Source organism: Centropristis striata, chromosome 3 (assembly GCF_030273125.1).
Source record: "Centropristis striata isolate RG_2023a ecotype Rhode Island chromosome 3, C.striata_1.0, whole genome shotgun sequence".
Classification (NCBI taxonomy): Eukaryota; Metazoa; Chordata; class Actinopteri; order Perciformes; family Serranidae; genus Centropristis; species Centropristis striata.
Window position 1 is genome coordinate 38,329,850 of NC_081519.1, and position 24,925 is coordinate 38,354,774.

The 24,925-nt window shown below is 40.2% G+C and overlaps 1 protein-coding gene across 3 annotated transcripts; it reads right to left on the minus strand.

Annotated features, from left to right (window-relative positions):
- Positions 1-276: 276 nt before the first annotated feature.
- LOC131968328 (ras-related protein Rap-1A) lies at positions 277-23,023 on the minus strand. Of its 3 annotated transcripts, none has more exons than XM_059329151.1 (8): positions 22,913-23,023; positions 16,152-16,240; positions 14,330-14,398; positions 13,956-14,012; positions 12,644-12,784; positions 7,909-8,052; positions 6,658-6,784; positions 277-1,405 (listed from the first exon to the last, which is right to left on the minus strand). In XM_059329151.1, exons 2-7 carry the CDS (start codon positions 16,206-16,208, stop codon positions 6,695-6,697), a joined length of 558 nt encoding a protein of 185 aa, XP_059185134.1. In that variant the 5' UTR covers positions 16,209-16,240; positions 22,913-23,023; the 3' UTR covers positions 277-1,405; positions 6,658-6,694. The 3 variants fall into 3 exon arrangements, with proteins under 3 accessions (XP_059185134.1, XP_059185136.1, XP_059185135.1); XM_059329153.1 differs by lacking the exon at positions 22,913-23,023 and adding an exon at positions 22,697-22,716; XM_059329152.1 differs by lacking the exon at positions 22,913-23,023 and adding an exon at positions 19,620-19,676.
- Between the last annotated feature and the right edge of the window lie 1,902 nt (positions 23,024-24,925).

Genomic DNA, 24,925 nt, shown 5'->3' on the forward strand with positions numbered 1-24,925 from the left:
AGATTTCTGTTCATATACTGACACCTAGTGGTCATTAAAAGTAAAGGCACCATATATTTAAATAAGCTAGTTGTACTGTAATTCAATACTATCCTCTCTGCCATCTATTGATCAATGAACAGACTGGTGCACTGTGTAAAATTGAAACTTAATCGCAGACAAAATGTCGTCATGCAATTTTCATTTTTGTTACAGATAAACCCTTTTCAACCCTTAATAAAAATAAATAAATAAAAACACCTTTTAATTTCACTCTTCTCAAATAAGTCAAATCTGCTTTGGATAAAAGTTTAATTCACAAAAATACATTGACCAATATAATGAAAATGTACTAAAATGTACTTTAATAATCCATAAAAGCTGGAACATCATTGACAGAAAAACACAAGAAGCATTATTAGAGTTGGTTTAGTATAATATATTTCAGCTTCAAGAGACATAGAAATCAATCCTTATTTTTCCCCATATTTCTTCTATAAAAGACCCATTTTTTTCTGAAGCATTATTATGCAAAAAATGGCATTAGAATATATTATGGGAGCTATGAAATCCCAGTGACTGAGTATAAAATTAAGTCACATCAGAGAGAGATATTCGCAGAAGAGAAGTCCATGAACAACAGGGCGAACAAAGAAAAAAATATATATAATAAAAATAATAATACATATTATAGACCTTGATCTATCATCACTGACATGACAGGCATGGAGAATAGGTGTATGGCTATAAAAAAATTCTCACTTTTCCACTTGATTTCACTTGAAAACATCTACACTTAATAACTGATGCATTTTTTTCATGCTCGTTTTTGAAGAATATTTATAATCATACAACTAAAAAGAGGTCAACTTCCATGTCTTTCAAATACGATATTGATATTGAAAAAGATGAAAAATACTGAATCCAAGTTCTAACTTTGTCTTCCTTCTTTTTAACGCTGTTATTTTCTTTTTGTTTAACTTTCAGAAAATTAAAATAAGGGGACTGCTCTCTGACCATGTAGGCGGCTCATGGACACTTTTTTTTTTTTTAACGTTCAGAGGCTTTTATCATCATCATCATCATCATCATCATAGGTTTGTTGTGTTTGTTGGAAATTGTTTGTTGTGTTGTTGCAGAAAATGGAGACTGTCCATTTAGGGTTCACACTGAAACTGAGACACAGAGGAAGGTCCTCGGAGTCGAGAGACCAGAGTCTTCTCTCTCTTACTGTCTTTCTCTCTCTTTTCTCTTTACTCTCTCCATCTCTCTCTCTCTTTCTCTCTCTGGTGTAGATCATCCTCATCTTTGATAGGAGCAGTTCAGTCAGCTGATTCACCGTTTATGGCTGATGGAGGGAGGGGGGTGGGGCTGTTGGAATGCTGGCACGTTCCAATCAGGGCAACAGTTCTTCATTACAGCATTTCTGAAAAAACAAAACAGTGGTTAAAGTGCTACTGCAAACTGAAACACGTTTTTGAGCTGTGCTTAATTAGAATTATATAATTATTTATGCTTAATTATATAATTGTACTGTCGTGAAACACATTGATGCTATTGTTAGTATGGACATTTCTTGCCAAATGTATACAAATCTGCATTTTATGGATTCAAATGGCTCAATATGCCCTCTACTGTCAATCAGCTGACATAGAGTCCACTGGTTGGAGGTCTGTGGGTGAGGTGACACTTTAAATTCTCATTTCATGGCCTGACTAGGATTTCCAAAACTACAATCTACAATGTGTCAGCGCCCTCTTGTGGCCAGTCAATGGCATTACATATGTGGGAGGAAAACGTAGGAGGAGAAACAGAGAAATCAGGGCCACTATAAATATGAATGCTATTCAATAACATTTTAGTCCCAAAGCTAAAGATGCTTCTACAACACCCTCGATACAGATAAGAACAAACTCCCCCAAAAAAACCTTTAACAGGGGAAAAAATCTGAGAAAACCTTGCAATGGACAGAGATGCAATAGAAATTGTGTATACAGAATACACCAACACAGTAAAGTTTTAGTATTGACACTTTATATGACAAAAATAGAAACATTTATGCATGGCAACCAATTATTCATATATGTTTTCAATTAATTACCAGGTGTTAAGAAGTCTCTAGTGGTGTCCTGAGTCAGTCACCAGCACAGGCAGCAGCTACACATCTTAAGGATTTTGGACTTCTATGATAGGTGTATAAGAAGATACAAGATATGTGCTGATTTCTACGAGGGGGCTGCAACTGTGAATTATTTTCAATATTGATTCATCTGCCAATAGTTTTTTCAATTAAACGATAATTGTTTAGTCAATAAAAATGTCAGAATGTCTGATTTTGTTCGACCAAAAGTCCAAATACCCCAAAATATTTAGTTTACAATGACTTATACTTGAAGAATGACTAACAATTGATTAATTTAAAGTTTTTCTGTTGAACAACTAATCAATTAACTGGTTTAAGCTCTAACCCACGCTGCATGCTTATAATCACATGGATGGATGGATTCAGTGTGTATACACATTTTGGAGGATTTTCTCTAATGTTCACATTAACTAAATCTACATAATGGGCACCAGAAAAGTATTAACTGAGAAGTGAAGTGCAATAATTTTATTGCATTTAGAAGACAATGAATAACAAAAATTGAGGGCAGTTGACTGGTCTCAGTGTGCTGAAGTGGTGGAAAACTTACAGAGCTTTTTTCACAGCAGACACGCTGACTTGTGAAAATTACAAAGCACGCGTTATTAGCAACATTAACGACAGCTACATTCCAATTAAATGACCCAGGGCCATGCTATTATGCATGCTACTGCAGTAGTCTACAGGCATGGCCAACTGGAGCACTTGAATGGAAAGCAGCCATAACTAATGTCATCTGTCTCACCTGTGAGTCTGCTATGAAAGGAGCTCAGTGTGAAGTCTGTTAGAAAGTTGCAAAGAAAACTCCCAGCTGGAGTCACATACAAGTTCACTTTGAGATTTCAAAGTTTTAAAGACAACCCAAAGCTTAATTACCAAGTCTGTAAAGTCTAATTGCAAAGTCACGTATCGCGGTGATAAAACAACATGTGGGCACATCTGACTCAACACTGTGCCAAGTTGAACACGGAGGGGGAAAAGGCCACCTGTTGCTGTCAGGGCCTAAAAGAGTGTAAAAACTTGAAAGCCTGTAAAGCCGAACCAGATTTTTTTCTGAAATGCACAGTCCGTGGCCTAGAGGTTAGGAATCGGGCTTGTAACTGGAGAGTCGCCAGTTCGAATCCCAGGACTGACAGGTCAAGGACTGAAGTGCCCTTGAGCAAGGCACCTAACCTCCCTCCACTGCTCCTTGCATGGTGTGTTCATTTGTGTGTAAAAAAAAATAAAAGGATGGGTTAAATGCAGAGGTTGAATTTCCCCATTGTGGGACTAATAAAGTAACCTTCTAGTCATATTTAGACCTTTAAAGACAAACTGCCCTGTTTTTTAACCCTCCTGTATTCAGTATGTGCTGCAAAATCTCAAGTTTAAATTAGTATACAAAACTACACAACTGCAAATACTAATAGTCTGCACCCAAATAACCCATATACCATGATATCAGGTTATAAGCTTCCTGTCAATTGCCGTCCCAGTGAATACAGTGACAGCTAAAATCAGAGAATGACCGCTCATGAGGTCAGCAAACTGGAAACTGGCCATGTTGTACAACGTGAAATGTCCCATTAACTCACTCTCTCTGTCCCATCTGAGGCTGGCACTGTAACCCCTCTCTCTCTCTTACAGTGTATGAGCTTGTGTGTTGTGAGCAGTGGAACAGTGGGGCTGTAATCCCATTAGTGCTGGTTCATTGGGCTGGCCGGCGTGTGAATGAGAGGGGGGCGGACAGACACCGCCCCGGGGCCTGCTGACAGAGGCCCCACTCTCACACACACTGGACCTCTAACTGACCAACACAGATGGATTCAGACGAGGAACGCAGTGGGTGGTTTAGTGACCCTGATGTCTGGGCTGGGCACAATGGTACCGTCTGTTTCACTAATCCTGTGTTATCTGTCATATCAAAGTTTTATTTCGCCCCACCCTGCAAGTTAAAAGTGAAGGTAGATATAAAATCTCTGCTGTTGGCAGGTTTGGCAGCAAAGTTTTGTTCTGACAACACAATGTGTTAACAGTGAGTAGGGAGGGACTTCACTTTGATCGAAGCTGTCGAAAAACTCTTGTAAACTAGGAGTTGTTCAGCTACACCCATTTTAATTTCTAAACAACAAAGTGCCCTACTAGTGACACCAAACCCACAACTTTCTATGTTGCATCTGTACACTTTTAAATAACCATTTATCTTTTTCATTCAGTGCTAGAACACTGCTCAGATCACACAGTCTACTGCAGCATCAGGATGCTGACTAGATTCTAGGGGATAAATTATATGATAATACCAGAAACAACAGTCTCACTCCTGCTGCAGTAACTAGTATTGACCGAGAACAATGCAGGAGATTCAGCAGAGGACTTCCCTGTTTGGATACAGTTAGAAGATAAAATAATTATCATGCTAATGTGATCATGACAATGTGAGATCTTTGCAAAGAAATTATTTATCTGCACTGGTAAGCTGCTGGAAGGGAGCTGTAAACATGGTAAAGAGTCTACATGTAGGACACTTCATCATGGTTGAGAGCCACAGAAATGTCAGCCTGTACTGAAGTCCTCCAGTTTAAGGACAAAGTCTCCGTACGTTCACCACCCTGCTGTCCATTAGTGTCACTGACCAAATGCACAGAAATATCAAAAAATGCAGGCAGCGACATTTTGCAGAGAGGCTCCTGCATCATCAACTAGCACGGCCCAGTTCCCAAAGAGCTGATGCCTTAGTTACAGTTTCTGTAACTCTGCACTGACAATCACAGCCCCAGGACCAGCTTGAACTTTCTTGTGTTGTTCACGAGCTAATGGGTGACGTCATGGTGACTGCACTTTTACACAGTCTATTGTGTATGCTGAACAGTTCTTTCCAAGCATAGTGACCCCTTTAGACTTCTTATACCTTCAATGTTTGGAAATACTGATGCCCAGCTTAGTAATCTCCATGTGAGGCTGGAGACGCATCATGAGATCTCACAAGACTCGCTCAACTAACTGAACCTAAACCCATCTTTCAAAGGAAACTTTCCACATCAGGGTGGAAACGTTCTTTATGGGATTTTCAAAGTCTGTGAGCGGTGGGTTAACTGGGGTTAAATCTTATCAGGAGCTCAGAGTGACCTTTGACCTTGAGTGAGTTTTTCAGCAGCTAAAATTAGAAGTGGGCAAAATAATATATATACTGAGAGACATCTGTCTGTTATTGCTGAAATTTTGCAGGTAGCTATGCCTTTACTATTTCTGTCTATTAAAAGCTACAATGGGCATTGTTAAAAATCAAGAAGCATGACTAATGAGGTACTTTGTTTTTTTCAGGTATTTAGAGGAAAGTGGATATATCATGACAGAAGATCTTGTCCACATTGCTAACCTTCAGATAAAAGATGCAGCATATGTAAGACACCTGAAATTAAATGTCCTTACGATTACAGCAGAAGGAAAAGAATATGCCACTACCAATGTTTACAAAAAGGGCTGCACAGATTGTAGCTCCAATTTATCATGATTATCATCCCACACATGGTATGGATGATAATCATTTATTGCATCACATAGAGTAAATATCAGTCAAGACCAGTTTACCATTAATAAACTAGCTTCTCTGTTTAGAGTGAATAAGCAGACTTGTCTACACAGCATGTCCGACATGCTCAGTGAAAAAGTTTGTTAAAAATGAAGAAGCGATTCTACATTTTCCTGGGAAAATAACCTGGTGACAGAGCCGGATTTCCTCAGACTCAACCAGCTGCTGCAGTCTGCAGGAGGTTTGTGTTTAAATCCAGCCATCGCACAGTGACTCATTTATTCAACAGCAACAAAGATGCAAAAAAATTGCTAATGAAAGCACTTTGCACTTTTGAAGGCTGACTCAGGGGACGTTAGCATGCCCCGAAACATTTACTGGATCTGTAAATAACCAGCATCAAAGGCGTGCTATTCATTGTCAAAGGACGACAACTTCAGACTATTTTAGAAAGTGACAAGACATTTCCCACACATGCAAAGTATGAAAAGGAAGTCTGACTGATATCTCGTCACATGGGACAGTTCCTCTTCAGACTGCTCAATTCCAATAAGTTGCACTGGAAAAAATATCATGTCAGTTAATTTGGAATAAACTGACCAAGCAATTTAACTCGAGTTTCTACACACACACACACAAAAAAGTTTTGTAACATTTTCCCACTGATAGCATCTGTTGCACCCACATCTGCCTGGAGGGGGGGCTCTCTGTCTGACTTGCACCTGACAAGGGGCTCATGTTCTTCCAAGAGAGCCCAAGAAGAGACAGTGACCACTGTTGACACAATACAATATCATGCTATACAGATTAATTTGACTTCACTGAAGGCAAACATACCCATAGTAGACTATGATTAATGATTAACTGCACCTGATGTGAGCAGGACCATCTAGGATGACATGGCAAGCTCAAAGCTATTATGTAACACTAATTAACCCGACAGCCTGTTCATGCATCATGACCTCATGAAAAGGCAAGCTGCTGGGCCTTCATGACTTATGTGTTATGAAATTTTAGACACACACACCTGGCTCAGAGCTGCTGCAGGGGCTGGAGGGGGGTCTTTAAAGCAGGACACAGTTGGATTTCTTTTTCGCCTTCTTCTTTTCCACTGGCGTTTTCCTATTTATCTGTCTGACCAGGTCATAGAAGATCTAAAAATAAAAAAAATAAAAGACCATAGAGCAGCAACAAAAAAAGAGAAAACTGTTAGTGATGTAAAGTCAGAGGAGATAGGGTTTTTATATTGTAATTCAATTGGTCTGAGAGATAACTAGACTTCTGCACCTCCTCCTGTTTTCAGGATTTACACAATCTAGCTTATGAAGGAGATTTGGCCAATCACAGGTCGGTCTGCACTAGAAATGCAGATGCACATGCACATCCCTTCAGATCATGAAAGCATGATTCAGTGGTGGAAAATCTTGCAGAAATAGCAACATTCCTGCAAGATTTTCTGGCTACAACTACTAACACTGCGAAGCAGGCTAAAGCATTTGAGAGATGATGAGAAAATGTGGCTAACAGTTTAGCCTTCTGCTAACTGTAACTAGAAATTCATGCCTGCAGATAATTCAAGTTAAAGTTTATGTAGCTAGCTAGAGAAAATGGCTTCATAGGCCACACATTTGTAAAGAAGACATCCTGTCAGGACAGGATGTTAACTCTCATTGAACTGGTGCTATATAACAGCATCAGGATAACAATCACAACTGCATGACTTAAGTCACTGATTAAGCACTAGAACAGGTTATTGTGTGAAGCAGGTGCATGTGCCCATGCTGGTGTGGTGGGAGTGGTTATGAACAAAGAAGAGCTGCAGGAGGAGGGCCGTATTTTCAAATTGTCTTTTTTCTCTCACTCTCTCTTCCCTTTTCCTAAAAAACTGCCTACCCCAGCTTTAACATTTGTAAAATTGCAAAAGTATCATTCTTCTTTCATATCAGGCAGGTCCTAACACACTGTGGCACCTTTAGGCAATCACTTGAAGCTTCATCACTAAATGGATTGATGCCGGCGTTTACACACAGTAGGTTTAACAAGGGTGTAACACTGAGTATCGGGTATAATCCAGCTGAGCTCATTACCACCTGCATCTTGGATAACCCATACTGGTCTTTGCTAACGCATAATAAACTCTGATGAGGTCACCCTTATAATTAGGTCAGCTTTTAAATACTTCCCTGAGAGATAAATGTTATACTGCAGCTGGTCTTTGAGGCCTAGTTGTTTACAAGATGAGAAGTGCCAACACTGGTTAGTTTCTGTGTGTACTCACATCGAGGACGTTGATCTTTGACTTAGCAGAGGACTCTAAAAAGGCACAGTGGTTCCACTGTCTGGCCAGGTTCTGGCCCTGTTCCTTCCCCACCACACGCTCATCCTCCAAGTCGCACTTGTTCCCCACCAAGATCATCGGCACCTAAAGACAAAGATGGTAAACTTTAATCCCTTTTAAGGCATGTTTGTGTTTTTTTGTCATAAAAATAATAGACTTCACTTCAGACATGCAACTAAAACACTGCATTCCCTCTTTTGTGATGATTAAGTTATACAACACTGTGGCAAAATGAATACATCAATAAATACAAAATTGTCTGCACCTAACAGAGGAAACACAACCCATTGAAGCAGTGAAAAATGCTAATTAGACACAGATGTGTCTGGTATATATTTTAAGTGGTAAGCATAAAAATAAAGAAGAGGGAAGAGAATAAAGGAACATTTGGTGAAAATGAAAAGTAGACGATAGAAAGGAGAACAAAGTAAAGTATGGGTTTTGAGCAGAAACTGAAATTAAGAGATGAGAACAGTGTTCTTGGAACAGCGACTGTTAAATGGTTTCGATACTAGTGCTAGGTACAACTCACAAATGCAATGTTTGCATTTTGAAGATTTGCATGAAAAACAGAGCAGAAATGCCAGGAGATCTACACAAAGCTTAAAAATACTGCTTGGCAGGGAAAATGAGGTATATCAAAGTCTAAATGCAATACAAAGTCATGAAAAAAGATTTGAATAAAACGATAAATGTTTGAAAGAACCATTCATGTAACCTTATAGGCTGAGCCATAGTCGGCACTCCTCTGCTGAGCACATTGGTGGCATTAAAGTCTTAAAGGGTCCAGTGCCATGAGTGGACATAGGACTGGGAGGACTAGAGATTAATAGTAGGACAACATTTGTCAACAAATGCTTAACTTATGTGCATCCTCAAAGTACTAAAGCGGAGACATGATTATTAACGGCTAAGTAGTCCATTTGTTTCAATTTGAAGCCTGGATTACAGGGTCACAAAGGCAATCGAGAAAATCAATCCATCCCTGTGGGACGGCAAAAAAAAGTCATTTAGGTTACACAACAGTGACAAAACAGATTAAAGAATCTATATAAACTTCCAACTAACAGTTTCTTTTGGTTTTGTTTCTTTAGAAAATAAATCCTAAATTGAAAACTCAACAGCGGAGAACAAAACCACTGACATGTGCAGCTGGTTTTGGAATCTCCCAAATACCCAACACTTCTTCTTTCTTGCCCCGAGTCAGACGCTTTAACAGCCAAGGTCAAAAAAACAAAAACTCTCTGAGGAAGAGAAAATATTCTGGACAAAACTTCAGCTCTAACTGTCATAGTGGGCATAGTCGGGGCAGTCAGGGTGTCGGGATGCGTCTCATCCTGCCTGCTGTTTCCTGACCGTCTATCTGGGGAGCATGCTGGCCCGGAGGAAGTCATGGCATCCCCGCCCAGCCGGGATAACATCGCTTTCCTTCCTGAATGTTTTCGAACATTTCAGCTAGATTCCACGCTCTGGCTGCTCTCTGGAATTACATGATAGTGTGAGACTGTGTGTGTGCATGTGTGTGTGTGTGTGCTTGCGTTCATTAGGCAATTAAACTTGCCTTCACTATACCAAGACTGTAGGACAACAGAAAGAGGCTAAAAAACAGAACTTTCTGGTCTCAGTTTTCCAGATGTTTACAGGATATTTGTTTGTGGTGCAGCTTAGCAAGCAAGAGACATAATCAACTCGTGGAAAATTCTGCAGGCAGCACAACAGGCGCCAATAATATATCAGCTGGGGAAATCTATTTGTGGTGGGACTGCAACAAATAAATCCATGCATGGGAAATCCTGCCTTCGCTCCCTTCTCCTGGTCCAGAAACTGCACCCAGACATGTCTTGTGAATCTGGAAAAACTGGATATCTGTAAGCAATATGGAAGTCCCCTGACATGCGCTAACTTGCTCAAACTTGAGACCTTCTCCCACCCACAATTCTACCGTTCAGAGGTCGTTTTTGACAGCTGTATGGCCACACTCCTCCAGAAAATGTAATACTTTTGAAGGCATGGGATGAATACTGCAGGCTCCTTTTTTCTTTTCTCTCTCTGGGCTGTGGGGCAGACGACAGGAAGCTGCGATGTTTAGATTAACCCCATGGAGGTTGCTGCTTGATGTTTGATATCCAAACAAGCCCTCGCACTGGACTGCTGAACGACATTTCTCCCAGGGGTCCTGGGAGAACTAGTGGTATGCCCTCCCATCACAAACTCTGAGCCAAGATGGGATGAAAAGGATGGAGAGAGGGCATGGTAGGATGGAGGTATGCAGGGAAGAAAAAATGTTCAGTGTCAGCAGCACACAAGGCAGCATTAGCCTACTTAAAGAATCCACGCAGGCCACAGAGAATCTGTTCAGACGCGGTTAACATGCTACAGACAGGTCCTGTCCCGCCCACAATGGCATGTGGGAGATTGGATTGTGGGGAACACAGAACAGGAGAGTATAGAGTAGCTTAAATGAATGAAGCCAGTCCTTCCAAGTGGAGCAGTGAGTCACAAGCATGGAGTCAGGCATTAGTACCAGCAGTCACACAAGCAGAGACGGAGATGGCCCGGAAAAGTCATAAGACCTCTCTTACATAAGAACTGTGCAAGGCAGTAAGGGAAGTGAGCTTTTAATACGCTGGTGACTGCTCACTCACTTTATTCTTCTCCCCTAACCACTTTTTTAAGGAGATGGAATTTGGCCCTACTGTGTTTAATGTACAGTCATTAAAAGCCTTGTTAATTGAGCTTGGCAATATAAAGTGCCTGTACAATTTGCCAGCGTTGCACTAAATTGTGCGTGGAAGAGCTGAGAATGAGAACAGCTGCAGCAGCGACTAGAATGTCCGCCTTAGCAGTAGTTTGAAAGCCTTCTTTCCGAATAAGAAATCTGTCCTTTTGATGAAAAAAAAGAAAACATGTTAAGCATTTCCTTTGGTCGTGCATTCCTGCAAGGGGCTAAGAAAGATAAACAGATGTCACAGTCATCACAGGTACAGGCTTAAATCACCCGTGGACTGATAGCTGACAGAGTGGCTGTAATACCCAGATAAGCACAAACTGGGGATATATTCAGAAGGAACACAGTTAGAGAAGAAGAGGGACGTCAACTGTTTTCTTGCACGTTGAGGAGCCACTGATCCTGCAATCCATCTGTTAGCTTGAGGCTAACCTCAGTTCCCTAACCACGTAGGCTCTAATGAAGCACCACGGCTTCGCAAGCCAGTGTGTTTTTGATGAGCTGAGGCTTTCCTTGCACATCATCCCTGACAGTCCAATCACCCACACAGAGTGCCAGACCACAGTAAGACCACAAGTCAGGCCATAATATAGAGAAGAGGGGGGGGACACAGAGCAACAGGAGTATATTGGCACAGATACAGAGGAAGGGGAACGAGAGAAGGACAAACAGAAAGATGAACAGTGGGAGAAAACTTCTGCACCAGGCTGAAGAGGAAGGACTCTACACTTACTGTTTTCCACATGAAGTAGATATGAAATTGGATCACAGTGATCAAGTAACACAGAGTTTACTAACAAACAATGCATTTCCTACATATTTATTCCATGCATGTTTATGTGGTTGTGTGTATGTTCCTCCTCAAGCTACCTGTGACAGTACCCATACTCAAAGCGGCCAGCTTGGGAAAATGCTGAACTTTAAGTTTTTAAACGTTGAACTACGGGGCGAAAAATATCACAGTACATTTTAATTTTTTCTTCGTGTAAATTATTTTTGCAGTCGACACATATCTATTTTAAGGGGGAAATGCAAGTGAAATACTGGTAGTGTGGAGCCCTGAGAGGGGTGTTACAGATGTTTGACAGGGAACAGAGAGTGAGAGAGTGAGGGAAGGAAGAAGAAGCAAGAGAGAGAGAGAGAGGGTTATGGTAACATTCATTCCCTCCAGAGATCACCAAAAAAGGGCATCTGAGATCCTGCTGACGCACTATCTGCCCCACCAGAGAGGGGATGGAGAGCTTACTCACTCTACAGCCCCACAATTTACCCGGTATACAAGAAAAAAAGTGTTTCGAACGAACAGCAAACCAGAAAAATAATGACATGACACATGCTCTTTTTATTACACTGTTATGGATCCAAGCTGAGGGGCAGACTTGGAGGGGAAAACCACAGTGTATGAGTGTAAAAAGCAAGCCTCGGAGTTGAACATCCACTTGTGAGGCAATGACATTCTTCTACTTTTTACTGGCTTTTTTAGTTCAGTGGGGACTTTGGCTCTGTGTCCATGTTAAACACAGATGAAGTAATGAAACCGCAGAGACCTGCGTGACACAAATATTAGCTAATGCTAGGCTACGTGCAGTATACAAGTTTCATTAAGTGCTTTCTCATTGTTGTGACTGCACAGACCACACTGAAATGACACCATGACACCATGTGCATTATGTCGAGGTAATACAAATTTGTAATTATAAGATTCAGTGATAACAGCGTTGAATTGTATCCATGGCAACAGTGCAATCAGGTCCTGAACAATGTAGGCGGCTGAGAACACAAGTGTGGAGCTTGTAACCTATCTGTTCAGTTTTCCACTATCTGTGTTTCTACAACCCATTCAACCATGATACACAATAAAAATAAAATGAGAGAAACATCTGTGAACATGTGGAAGAGCTTATGTAAACTTGCTTTTAAGTGTAAGAGTGCAAACTGTATACTTACATCCTCTGTGTCCTTTACTCGTAGAATCTGTTCTCTCAGGTCCTGGAGGTCGTTGAAGGTGGACTGTGCTGTGATGGAGTATACCAGGGCGAAGCCTTGGCCGTTCTTCATGTACAAGTCCCTCATCGCTGTGAACTGCTCCTAAACAGCAGGAGAAACAAAGGCAGGCCGTGAGCTCGGTCATATGTTCTCTGGCTTTTCATAAACTGTTGAACATTAACAGTAAAAGCCCATAAATTCTTCAACATCAAAATCACAGATTCAGTCCATATAGTGACAGATAACAGTGCAGTGGGATTTCTGGATCTCTGTCAAGTCTTTCCACAGCAAACTCACACCATTGTGCAGTGTGGGTGAGCTACCAGCACTCTTTTATTTTCCACTAGAAACAAGCATGAACATGTATGTTGCTTCTGAACATTCAGCATACATGAAATTACGTCTTATACATTCTTCTAGGTTATTTATACTGCCGAAAAGAGAGAGCTCTTCTTAGGTGAAAAATAGCTACAGCTGTGAGGCTTTACTTACCTTTAAGCTAAATGTTTAATGTCAGGCTAACATGCTCCTAATGAGACGCTAATATGCTGCTATTTAGCAGGTATGGTATTAACCATGTTCACCATTTACTAATAAGCACCAAGCACAGAGTGCAGATGAGGCTGGTGTGAATGTCATTCGGGTTGGGTAGCATTCAAATCTGAACTTGTACCATAGACTATATAAAAATACTGGCTGTAGTCACCATGACATCATCCATTAGTTTGTGGACCTTGAGTTCAGAGTTTGGGCCACCAACATCTTGTATTTTTGCAAACAACGCATGCAAATCCCTATTTTACTAAATGAACCCCGTGCTGTATTGAAGAGGATTTTAAACCAGCAATTGAGACTAGAGATAAACTCATACTGAGAATGTGTACTGAGGAAATAAATCAAATGAAGTCAGAAGTAGAGTGATTTTTCTATTGACACGTACTTTGATTGGTACCCTTAAAATTCCCGAGTTTGGTACCAAACCCTGAATATCATTCGGTTTGCTCGGGTTAGTTATTAACTGATCATCTATTTGCCAACAATGTGTGTTGTCCAAATAAAACATTTTTTAAAGTAATTTCTCTGAACCATCCCTTGGCCTGAGATTTCATTTTTTCTTCAGAATAAAAATAATTTTAAAAAAAACTATTCAGGAGGAACCCAGAATACCATTTCCACACTCTCAAATGTCAGTGTTTGATACAGGGACTCAGGGGTCCTTCATACAGCAATACAGGGTATCGACAGAGATTTCAGTGGTACAAAGTTCACTTACTGTGCCTGCTGTGTCGAGAATTTCAAGCATACATTGCTGCCCATCTACTTCCACTTGCTGTAAGAGAAGAAAAGGCAACAGATAATGTAAAGCTTAATTTCAGGTCAACGGGCACATATGGACATGTCACATTTCATACAAAAAAAACAGAGCGAGAGACAACTGACACAGATAAAGAGATGAGATAAAAGTGGTAGATAATGTATATAAAGAGAGAGAAAAAAACAGGAGAGAGAGAAATATGGATGGAGACAGTGAAAAGAAAAACACAAGAGCACAAAATCATGACGTGAACCTGCAGAGCAGCTGCAAACAATCAGCTCATTCCTATCCAGCACTCGGCCTCCCCCTCTCCCCCCTCTAGGGATACTCACCTTTCTGTACGAGTCTTCTATTGTAGGGTCATATTTTTCCACAAAGATTCCCTGTACAAACTGAACTGTCTGTAAGAGAAGACACAGAGCAAGCCAACGTCAGATCAGTGTGACCTCCCGGGCCACAAGAACAAAACTGGCAAAAGTGCCACAAGTCCTTGCTGTGTTATTACAACAACTCTGAAAGGTAAAGGAAAAGGTAAAGAATGTTTTTAATGTTGCCTGTCAGACCAGCCAGGATGAAATAAAAAAATCGGATTAATCTTATAGACATGCGTGATGTAAATATGCAAAAACAAAGGTCTAAGCTAGGCCAGTGCCTATCAACCCTCTGAGACCCAAGGAACCGCCAGGGATCTCAGTCGACATTACTGTCTTTGAGAGGTTTCATGTTAAAGCTAGAGTTAAGGTATCCACAATTACAAACCAGCAAACATTTTGCTGATTCAAAAAGTACTGTATTTTAATTTTTCTGCATCATACCTAAAGAGAATTGCATAAATTAGGTAGAAAGCGGAGACTCTCTTAGTCTTGTAGATTCAATTACCTTTATTTTATTTGTGTGTGATATTGTTAGTTTCCACAGTAAAGGAAGTAGTTTTTAAAACCCCACTTTATAAGATTACCTGCTGTGACCTCCAGGATAATCACAGCCTCATGGAACTTTACAACCACAAACTAGAGATCTAAAGCATTCAGAGGACGTATGGCTTCCATAGGTAAAAAGACAATAATGAGGTTTCTCAAATATTTCCAGAACAAAACTGCTTGCTAGCTATCGCAAAATATCCAAATATCTAAAAGTTTTTGATACCAAATCACAGCATGGATTTTTCTGTGCTGTTCTTTGAGCTTTTAGTGCCTTACTGCGGAATTTTGGAGGTCTTTCCGACCATTTTAATCAGTTCTTGAGAGGTCATAGTCATGGTAAGGTTTTTTCCATACTATATACGTCCATGATAATGTTCTTAGACCTTATATATTCTAAGCTGTCAAAATTCTAAACTGCATATCAAATAAAACTTAATGTTCCCAGCTTCCAGATGGTATACACCATTTCTATATGGCACATAATGTTACTACATACCCTGTTGCATGCTTAAAAAGCCAAAAAATAGCTTGTGATGCGTCTGTAAGAGTTAAGCAGTGTCCTTAATGGCAGGTTTACATCAGGGGTAGACCGAGTTCACCTGATAATGTCTTAAGGTTTAAACATGCCAGCCTGCCAGTTTGAGGGATTAACCCGACCTCAACACCTGGTCAAAGTTATCTAAGCAGGACAAGGTAACATTTCACTGACATTCATGGTTTCCTGAGAACCTTGAAATGACAATAAAATTCTTAAAACTGCAGAATTCTGCATCTGTTTTTTATCAAGATGGTGAAACTGAAAGTCCTTTTCCTAATCTAGAACCAATGGTAGGCAAAGACCTGGCCTATCCACCAATCTTTGATAAAGGGATAAGAACACAAACCAAAATGCCTGAAGGACACAGTTACTCATTTGAAAGAAGTATACTGTATAACACTGGGCTACAGGATGGTAGGCCTGAACACTTGTCAGGAAACACAATAATTATAATAATTATAGCTAAAGCCACAGATACACAGGAAAGAATGAGAAAACGGACAGTTTCATCTGTTGTGGCTCTGTTTAACAAAAATGCCTCAAATTCTTTTACAGCATAGTTTCCTCAAAAAGACCTGAAACTAAATGTTTTGTTTGCAGATTAAATGACAGTCCAACAAATCCTTAAGGAAACACACTGCAGAGGTGTTAGAGGTAGGGGGGGCAGGAAGGGGTTGAGGAAGGAATACTCACCAGAGCGGACTTGCCCACACCTCCAGAGCCTAACACCACTAGCTTGTATTCACGCATGGCGGGTTTGCTTCACCGGACAGCCCAACAGTCTGCAATGGACAAATGGGGGACACAAAATGAGAAAGGTGCAAAAATAGATGAAAAAACAAAACAAAAAACAACGACCTTTCTTTTCAAGCAAAACAAAGGAATTTTCTCAGTCTGGTCTCTTAGTTTTTCCACTCCAGAAAGGAAGGATTCTCGTCATTCCTGGAGGTTATGGACAAGAAGCAGCACAACAATAGAGGGAACACCCATAAGTGGAGCTGCTTCAGGGTGGAGGAGGTGAAGAGTATGTGACCCCTCTCTAACACAAACCAGCTGTGGTGTGTAAGAGTGTAGGGGGAACTCAAGGGGAGATGATACATGGATCTGGCAGATATACCTCCTAATGACACAATCATTTGGCCTTCACACACCAAAACACACCCTGCCGTCAGATGCTTTAGTCACTCACTCATTCTTGGTATTGTGATAGAGTAACACACTGTCAGTGTTTTCAACAAATGACGGAAAACAGCTGAGGGAAGTGGAAACTGCGATGGGGAGGAAATTGTGAAATCACTGGAATATCCCTTTAAGGGGTGCAGAGGCTTCAAATCATTGGCACAAATTGTGGCGTAAAGTCCATTGGGTTAGCCAACTGGGTCACTACAAGTTGGGCTACAGACTGCTACAGTGAGGGTTAGTGGTGGCTGGGTAAAGAGGGGGATTTCTGATTCTTTTGTTAACTTTCTGGACTCATATCAAATTATATTTTTTTAAAAGCTGCCTGCAAAAGACATGCGAAGAAAAACTGCCCTCCTCTGCAGCAACCCTTTTTTAATGATTTATTTTGTTTAAGAAATATAATCAACCCATATAAAAAGTCCTTTAGAGCAGCAAAGATTTACCAATTGATCAATTAGCTGATTGGAACCAAGTAAATATTGATGACCGAAAAGTTTTGAGACCGTTTTTAACCTATCTCCAGCTTCTCAAACATCAATTTTCGCTATCATAACTCAACTTCAACTTTATTTGTCCCCAAAGGGCGATCGGTTTTGCAGCAAGGCATAGATGCAAGACAATAAATACAGATGAACTTGAAAGAATGTTGTGGACTCAGGGTCATAGGATTTCCAAAGTTATCTGGTTGCCATTAGTCTTCTATGACTATTTCATATATAAAATAAGCATTTACTGGAAAAAACAATCATGCATTTCTTATCAAATTAGTGTTGAGATCATTTGTCCTGTTATTATAATTTATTTCAGTATTCTCTTGAATGACCTACATTCTGCGCCTCTTCTTGCACTGAAAATAAAGATTAGCAGATCAATATCATAACGAAGTGCAATACTAAATCACAAGGTAGACTCCGGTAAGTTGACACCATCACTTTGGGAGCTGCTGAATATGGCTTTTACCATCCTTATACCCAACTGTACTGACAACAGGGACTGTATGACAGAGGCAGTATGAGTATGGGACAGCTCTTGAACTGCACATCACAGGACTGACTAGCCAAGGATACAACTTTTACATGGGTTGAATAGTGCAGCATGTTGGCATCATGTCCTCAAGGCCAAAGTAAAAATCAGAAAATGGTTTATGTTCAAATCTCAAGAGAGAAAGTAAAGCCTTGCTTGATAATCATCCCTTTTTTCAAACCATTAAAACGCTAATCGCAGCCATTCTGGGAAGCAGATGATCCCCTCCTACACTGTTCTTTTTGCAGCACACTCCATCGAAATACTCAGGGGGGTGGACAAAGAAACCAAGGACCTCCGACTTCAATCACAAGCAGTGACCATGTGGGATATGAAGCCCGGACTGTGAATAATTCATACTCACTAATCCTCTACACACAAAGAGTAGTTCTCCTTGCACGATTAAGGAGGAGCCATTGGAAGCAGAAAGAGAAAGACCAGGGCTGCACGAAACAGTCCCTGCTGCACACTCATGTAAACATTCAAGTACAGAGTCAAGTGCATGCACAGTGTCACATATACGATGTCATACAGACAATGTCACACTTAGATTTAGGCTAGGCCTCACTTGTCAGCCAGCCACACGTCATGGTACTTGTTTGGACACTGTGGACTGAGGTCGTTACAGAGGACGTCTGCCCCTCCAGAAAGTGCACAGTCAAATATTATCTTAAAAATCCTTGAAGGATGAGCAAAACTGGAGGTGCGTCAGATCTGTGTTAGGAGGACTGATATATACTGTATGTCTGAGGCCTATTGTTTTCATCTTTTAACCACCAAAATACCTGGATATTTTAAAAAAGGACTATCAGTTTAAACTGATTAGGGTTGAATTGGATCTCCACAGTGAGAAGTCTCGACGGCCAAATTATATCGTTGCCGTTTATACATTTTATTTTATACTTTTTATGTTTTTGGATACCATTTTCATTTTTTGCAGATTTAAGCTGATTCACAGTCCATCCTCACTTACTTTCCCTCCCCATTAGTGATGTCCAGGTTGTTCTTCTAATGTGCACCCTTCCGACCTGATATGAGAGCCGAGCCGCACAAAAATGTGTTCATCTCTTATAAATTATATACACTTTTTTTTTTACATTTAGTGCAATTGTGGGTGGTTATCAAATAGCAACAAGAATAAAATATATGGGGAATAGTCACTTAGGCTTTCTCATCCAGAATCTCACTCATTCTAGAGAAATACTCATTCAACAAATTAGCATCAAAGTTTGTCACTTTGCTATTAACTTTGACACAACTGTGTCATCTCCTGTATGCAGATTGACAGGAAATGGGCTGGTTAACTGACAATTCTTCTCAAGTTTGACCTACAAAAACCCCACATTTCTGAAGTTCACATCATTAAACATTTAGCCACCTAAAAGGACCAACAACATTTCTCAGCTCAAGTGTGTTAAGTCATGTTCTTGAAAATGGCAAAGTGGGTTGTGTGTGATGCCTGCCAAGACACAAAGACCCCTCTCCCCAACTGAAATTAAGTTACCAATCAAAGCTCAAACATATTCAGCTTCATATACGGTTAGTAAACACCACCTGTGTCATTTGAACTCTGTTACTGAGCTTCCCACTCATAGCATTATCTGCAAAATGCCTGAAAAGGATGCTCTTGCTTTGACACCTCTTCTATAAACTTTCATACCAGGAAAACTACACACAAGGCTTAGTTGTCTCAAACGCCTTCCTACACACTCACGACGCACACACGCACACACACAGACACACACACACACACACACAGCCATTTAAGGTCATCTCCCTTTAAAAACCAAACCTCTCCCTCTTTCCATTGCCCTCAACTACACACTGTCATTCCCAACAAAACAAACATGCTGCTGCCGTTCCTCTGCTCTCGTAGTAACCCCAGCAAATAAGGAGCGAGGGAAAGCCACATGCCACAGAAAACATGCTCCACCATGACATCACTGCATCACTCACCCTCTACAGCCAAAAGTATGTATCCATCTAAGGCTGGAAATTGGACGAGGTGGTTCTGCTAGCAAGAATATGCAGCGAGTGTGTCTGTATAAACTGAACTCAAACTAAGGAAGCTGAAATTAGAGAGCAGGAGGCTTCACAGCTAAACTACTACAGTCAGGATGCACTATTTCCTGCTGTAGTGAGGCTAATCCGACAGCAGTGAAGCTGTCACAGCGCCTGACTCAGCAGGGTTGGTATGATTGACAGCTGCCCTCTGTATCTTCCACCCAGCATGGATGGTAAAAAAAATGCACACATCCGTTGGTTAAGTTGGCAGCATGATACCAACTCATGTGTCATCTTCTTATTTGCTCGCTTGTTGACCCACATGACAATTACAGGAGCTACATTGACAGGAAAACGTATCCCCTTGAGGTTTTAAGGGTTGAAAAAAAACAGGTTATGATAATAGTTGCGCTGGTGTAGTGTTTTTTAAATGTTGATAAGCTCCTGGTTACTCATTACCTTCACCACAACCATAGTTCACATCTGTTGTTCACACTGAGCTTAGCAGAAAGAAAACCACTACCTTCGGGGGGGAAACCCACAAACTACTGACAACTTCCTTGAGAAAAGAAGACAGCAACTTATTATTACCTTATGTAGGTTTTTCCCTGAGTTTGTGGACGACTTAGTTGCATGTATTTGGTGAGGTATTTGAGGGCTCTTAATGAAAAGTTTTTTTAATGCAATTTCACATGATTATTTTTTATTATTATTAATAACACATCTGGGTAGACTTTTTTTGAAAAGCTAGAGAAGATAATACACAAACAACAACCAAAAACCTTGATAACGAAATCCACTGGGGACCAACTACAACCACTGGATCGGGGGAAAATTAATTTATTTAGTTTTGATGCTCTTCACATTGATTTTACATTAATTTGGTTTACGTGGTGCCCAAAGAGGCTTGGGTATAACTACTTTATAAATCATACCCAAATACATGGTAGAAAATATATTATTGGTTCTCTTTACTGGGCAATTTTAGGTGATTTTTGCCCCTAATGTTTTAAATTTGAAAGTGTTTACATACAAAATTACTCAACTTTTTGCCCCCTAGGGCTATATATTTGGCCAAAATCTTAAATTTGTTCAGTGCTAATTATAGTGCTAACTGTTAAGTTAGTTGTGTTGAGAGCCAGAGGAATTCCCCTTCACAGTACTGCTCCAATTAAACGCAACTTGAAATGTGTTGATTTTAATTACAGGTATAACTCAAAGTATTTTGTTATTTGAAACTTAATTATTCATATGCATTCAACTACATGATTGCCTGGAGTCAAATTGCACACTTTTGCATGTTCAACTGACCTACTGTGCCCAAACTTAAAGACTAGCTAGCTAAGCAGTTAATTGGAATTAATTAACTGGAAGTACACCAATTGAACCCTGTCTCTAATTTAACCTACAATTCGTCTCAAATAAACTTGAAAATTTCCTAGTGAATTAAGAATTTACAAGCCCGTAAAATAAACCATTGCCACCTGACCTTAAAAAGAAATGCTGCGTTTTCATGGCAGTAACTACCTGTCACATTGAGTTAATTCTGGTTATCAAGACTTCTGAGTGATGAGGATGCTTCTGAGAATATCTCTTAAGGCAGTCTGACATTTGTTTATCTCTCTGCAATCAGTGTAAAACTTCCTGCACAATCTTCTCTATCAAAATGACACCTAAAGAGAACGTGAAAACAAGTGAGAGCGCCCATTATCTAGTTGCATAGTTCTTGCATCTCTTTTCAGGTCTAACACAACCCTGAATGCACCCTGTGAGTCAGAACAAAACTGCAGCCAGGCACACAAAACTTCACTGTGACTTAATCATGACAAAGATCTGTAACTGACAAACACGATCAGCCGAATACATCTGTGTCGCTTGGGCCTTGACCTGTAACCACATCCTCTTTCCAGAACGCAAGAAGGCTCCATGCTGATAGGATGGAAAAGGAGTAGCTACCTACTAAAATAGCCTCTTCCAGTCTCTGTTCCTGTTCAAGCCTCCAGACAGCAGGCTTGCTTAGAAAAGGGGGAGGAAGTGGGTTTTATAGCCTGTATCTCATCATATCTCAAACCTGGTCTATGAAGAGATGCAGGGCACAGGGTGAGGCAGATGTCTCATTTCAGTTAACACAGCGAGAAAAAGGGGGGTTAGCCTCGGAGTAAAAATGTCTACTTCACCTGAATAATCTATTATTAATTAATAAAGCAGACCTGCTGTGTGTTTATAGTTTGGGGATGGGGAACACACCTATCCTGTCTCACACTGCTGCAGAAATAACAAGGTCCATACACTTTTTGAGTGGTCAAATCAAAGCACTTTTCAAACCTTGAAAATACAACATTAAAATTTAAGCATTTTCAAGGATTTCAAGCATCCGTACGAACCCTGTAATAACCTGCAACAGGCTGAAAAATAAAGCTTGGCCCCAGACAAGAGAAAGTCATTTGAGCTCTTGGGTTATCTCACTGTGAATCTACCTAATTTGCTTACGGCAGTAGCATATGCTTATCACTCCAGGTCATGCTAAGTCCCTGCAATCTGTGGCTGTGACTACAACCACAGAGCAGTAACTAACACCCCGCCGATGCATGATTATTACACCCTTAGCTTCCATAACATTAATCAAATACATAAACCCGCTTACAGATAAATACTTAAAATACCGTAATCTTTAATCCGGGTGACATAGCCCAGCATCCGCCGATAAACAATCTAGTTTCACACCAGCTACTACACTAAGTCCCGTTATCAAGCTTGTTAGCAAAATGCCGCTAACTAGCTAGCTTTGACTGCCTGCGTCGGGCCGCCGACACTTCACAACCGCTGCTAGGCTACGGCTCGTTAGCAACAGAGCTAGCTAGCCGACACATTCCTCTCCTCGGCGTACAATCAAAACACAGCTAGGTTGTCAAAAAACACGCTGAAATCGAGCCCCTTTCACGGCTCAAACGTCAACCGGGCTTGGCAGGGTTTAAATCAACCCGCACCGCGGTGTTTTTCGCTCGGGAAAGACCGATTGCTAACGTTACCTGCCCTTCCGCCTGGCCTTGACTAAAATGGGGAGTGCACACTCTCCGTTATGTACTTGCGGACAATTCTTTCCCGTTTATCCGACACGTACAACACACGCCGTGCACCCCGCCGTTTCTGCTTATTACCCCGCATGTGTCGACGCGACGTGCTCCCACGCAAATGACTTATTTGACCGCGTTTAGCATGTAGTAAAGTTTGGTATTTCCACTCACCGTTTCTCGCTCGCTGTCTCTCGCCGCTCCGCAAGTGTCAGTTTGCCTCCGGCCTCTGTGCGCAGCAGACGTCACTCCCGACTATTTCTCATTTTTCTTAAAAGGGCATGACACATCGGCCACTCGGCCCGCATCATTTGCATGATAACGGGGCTGCACAGTAACGATGAGTGTCAGTACTAATACTCACCGTCTGCTTTTATTCATTATTACTAATATTCTGTAAACATATTTCTCCCAGGAGGTGTATTTAAACACTACACATTCTTGGAGGATGAGTAACTTTGTGGCTGTGAAATATGCAAGGGAGTGTGAAAATGCTAAATAAAATTAAATAACTTAAAGAAAGCGTAAAAGTATTTCAAGTACATCTACTAGTCTACTTGTACTTGAGTATTTCCATTTTAGATTACTTTTACTTCACCACATGTTGGAGGCAAATTTAATCTGTTGCACTTACTTGATACCTAGTTACTTTGCAGATTTGCACATCATCACCGTGTTAAAATGATCGCCTAACTCATTTTTTTCAAGTTTAGCAAGAAACACAAAAAATTTCAACAAAAGTGTAACATATGACATTTATTGATCATCTCACTCAAAAGGGATGTAAAAAGGATGGCTATTGGCATAGTAATAACACTGTGTGTAAATTATGTAACTCAAGAGAAATAAATGACACCTATGGTAAAATCGACTACATCCTCAGTTGATCAGATCAATCAATCAATCAATCAAACTTTATTTATATAGCGCTTTTCCTACATATAAATGCAACTCAAAGTGCTTTACAAAATCATGTAATATTACCCCTTTAAGATAATGGCCTATGTCAAGTGTGTGACTTAAACGGATTTATTATGCCTAAATCAAAATAAAATGTGATTTAACCAATTTTTTTAACATGCCTTTGTGACTTAAGCAAGATATGGTAACACAATATTTTGAAGGTGTCTACATAAGAGTCACAGGAGCCTGTCGGAAACATGACATGACAAATATCATGAGCATTAATGGTACTTCAAAGTGTCATTAATGTTCATGACACATCCAATGTCATGCTTATGACACGCTCATGTCACTCTTATGTAGCCTAGTAGCCTAATGTACTTTCCTTGAATATTACCATTTGTAACCTTAGTCTACTCCACTACCTTTTGGAGGCAACTTTAATCCACTACATTTACTTGATAACTAGTTAATTTGCAGATTTACATCTTTAACAGGACTCAACACTAACTTTTAAAAGTGGTTGCCAACCAGAGATCAGCTTTTAGTTTCCTTATTCATGGAAGCTAACATACTATACAGTTGAACGTTGGCTTATTAATGACAATGAGACCTAACAGAATAAAAGCTTTATTACAGTAAACAAACAAAATTGTTTGTAGTTTTTGTTTTAGGAAATATTTTACAGAGTTTGAATCTTCTTAACGTGTCCACCCTCAGTATGCTTCTGTTTCTAACCGCAATATTCGTACACTGAATTCCATACAGTTTAAAAGTGGTTGCCAGTGAAGGCAACTAAAGGCAAAGAAATGGTTGCCAATTTCTCAAAATAGTTGGCAACCTGGCAACAGTCAAGCCTGGATTAATATGCAATATAAATAAACACATAAAGTATAATGTTTTATTGTAGGTTAAAATACCCAGCAGCATTAAAGGTAATTACCACTAGCCCCTTTTCTACAAGCTGCAGCATTAAAGTGATGCTTACACATAAATGCATCTATAATACAGTAATCATATACATTAATCTGACTAGTCGTTCTGCAGAATGAGTACTTTAACTTTTTTTTTTTTTTTTGCTTAAATAAGATTTTGAATACATGACTTTAATTTGAGTATTTTACACTGTAGTATCATCTGGTACTTTATCAATATCTGAATACCTATTCACCCTCTGCTGAAGTGATCATCATATAACTGCAAGATATATTTACAATTTTAAACTCCATGAGTAAGAGATGTTTTAAGACTTTTGTCCAAGTCAAAATAAAGTTCTTGAGGGCA

Coding starts and splice junctions, on each gene's coding strand:
- LOC131968328 (XM_059329151.1), bottom strand. CDS start 16,208: ATGCGTGAATACAAGCTAGTGGTGTTAGGCTCTGGAGGTGTGGGCAAG. Junction 14,399..16,151: donor GTGTGGGCAAGTCCGCTCTG/GTGAGTATTCCT, acceptor CTTCTCTTACAG/ACAGTTCAGTTTGTACAGGG. Junction 6,785..7,908: donor CAAAGATCAACGTCCTCGAT/GTGAGTACACAC, acceptor TTTTATTTTTAG/ATCTTCTATGACCTGGTCAG.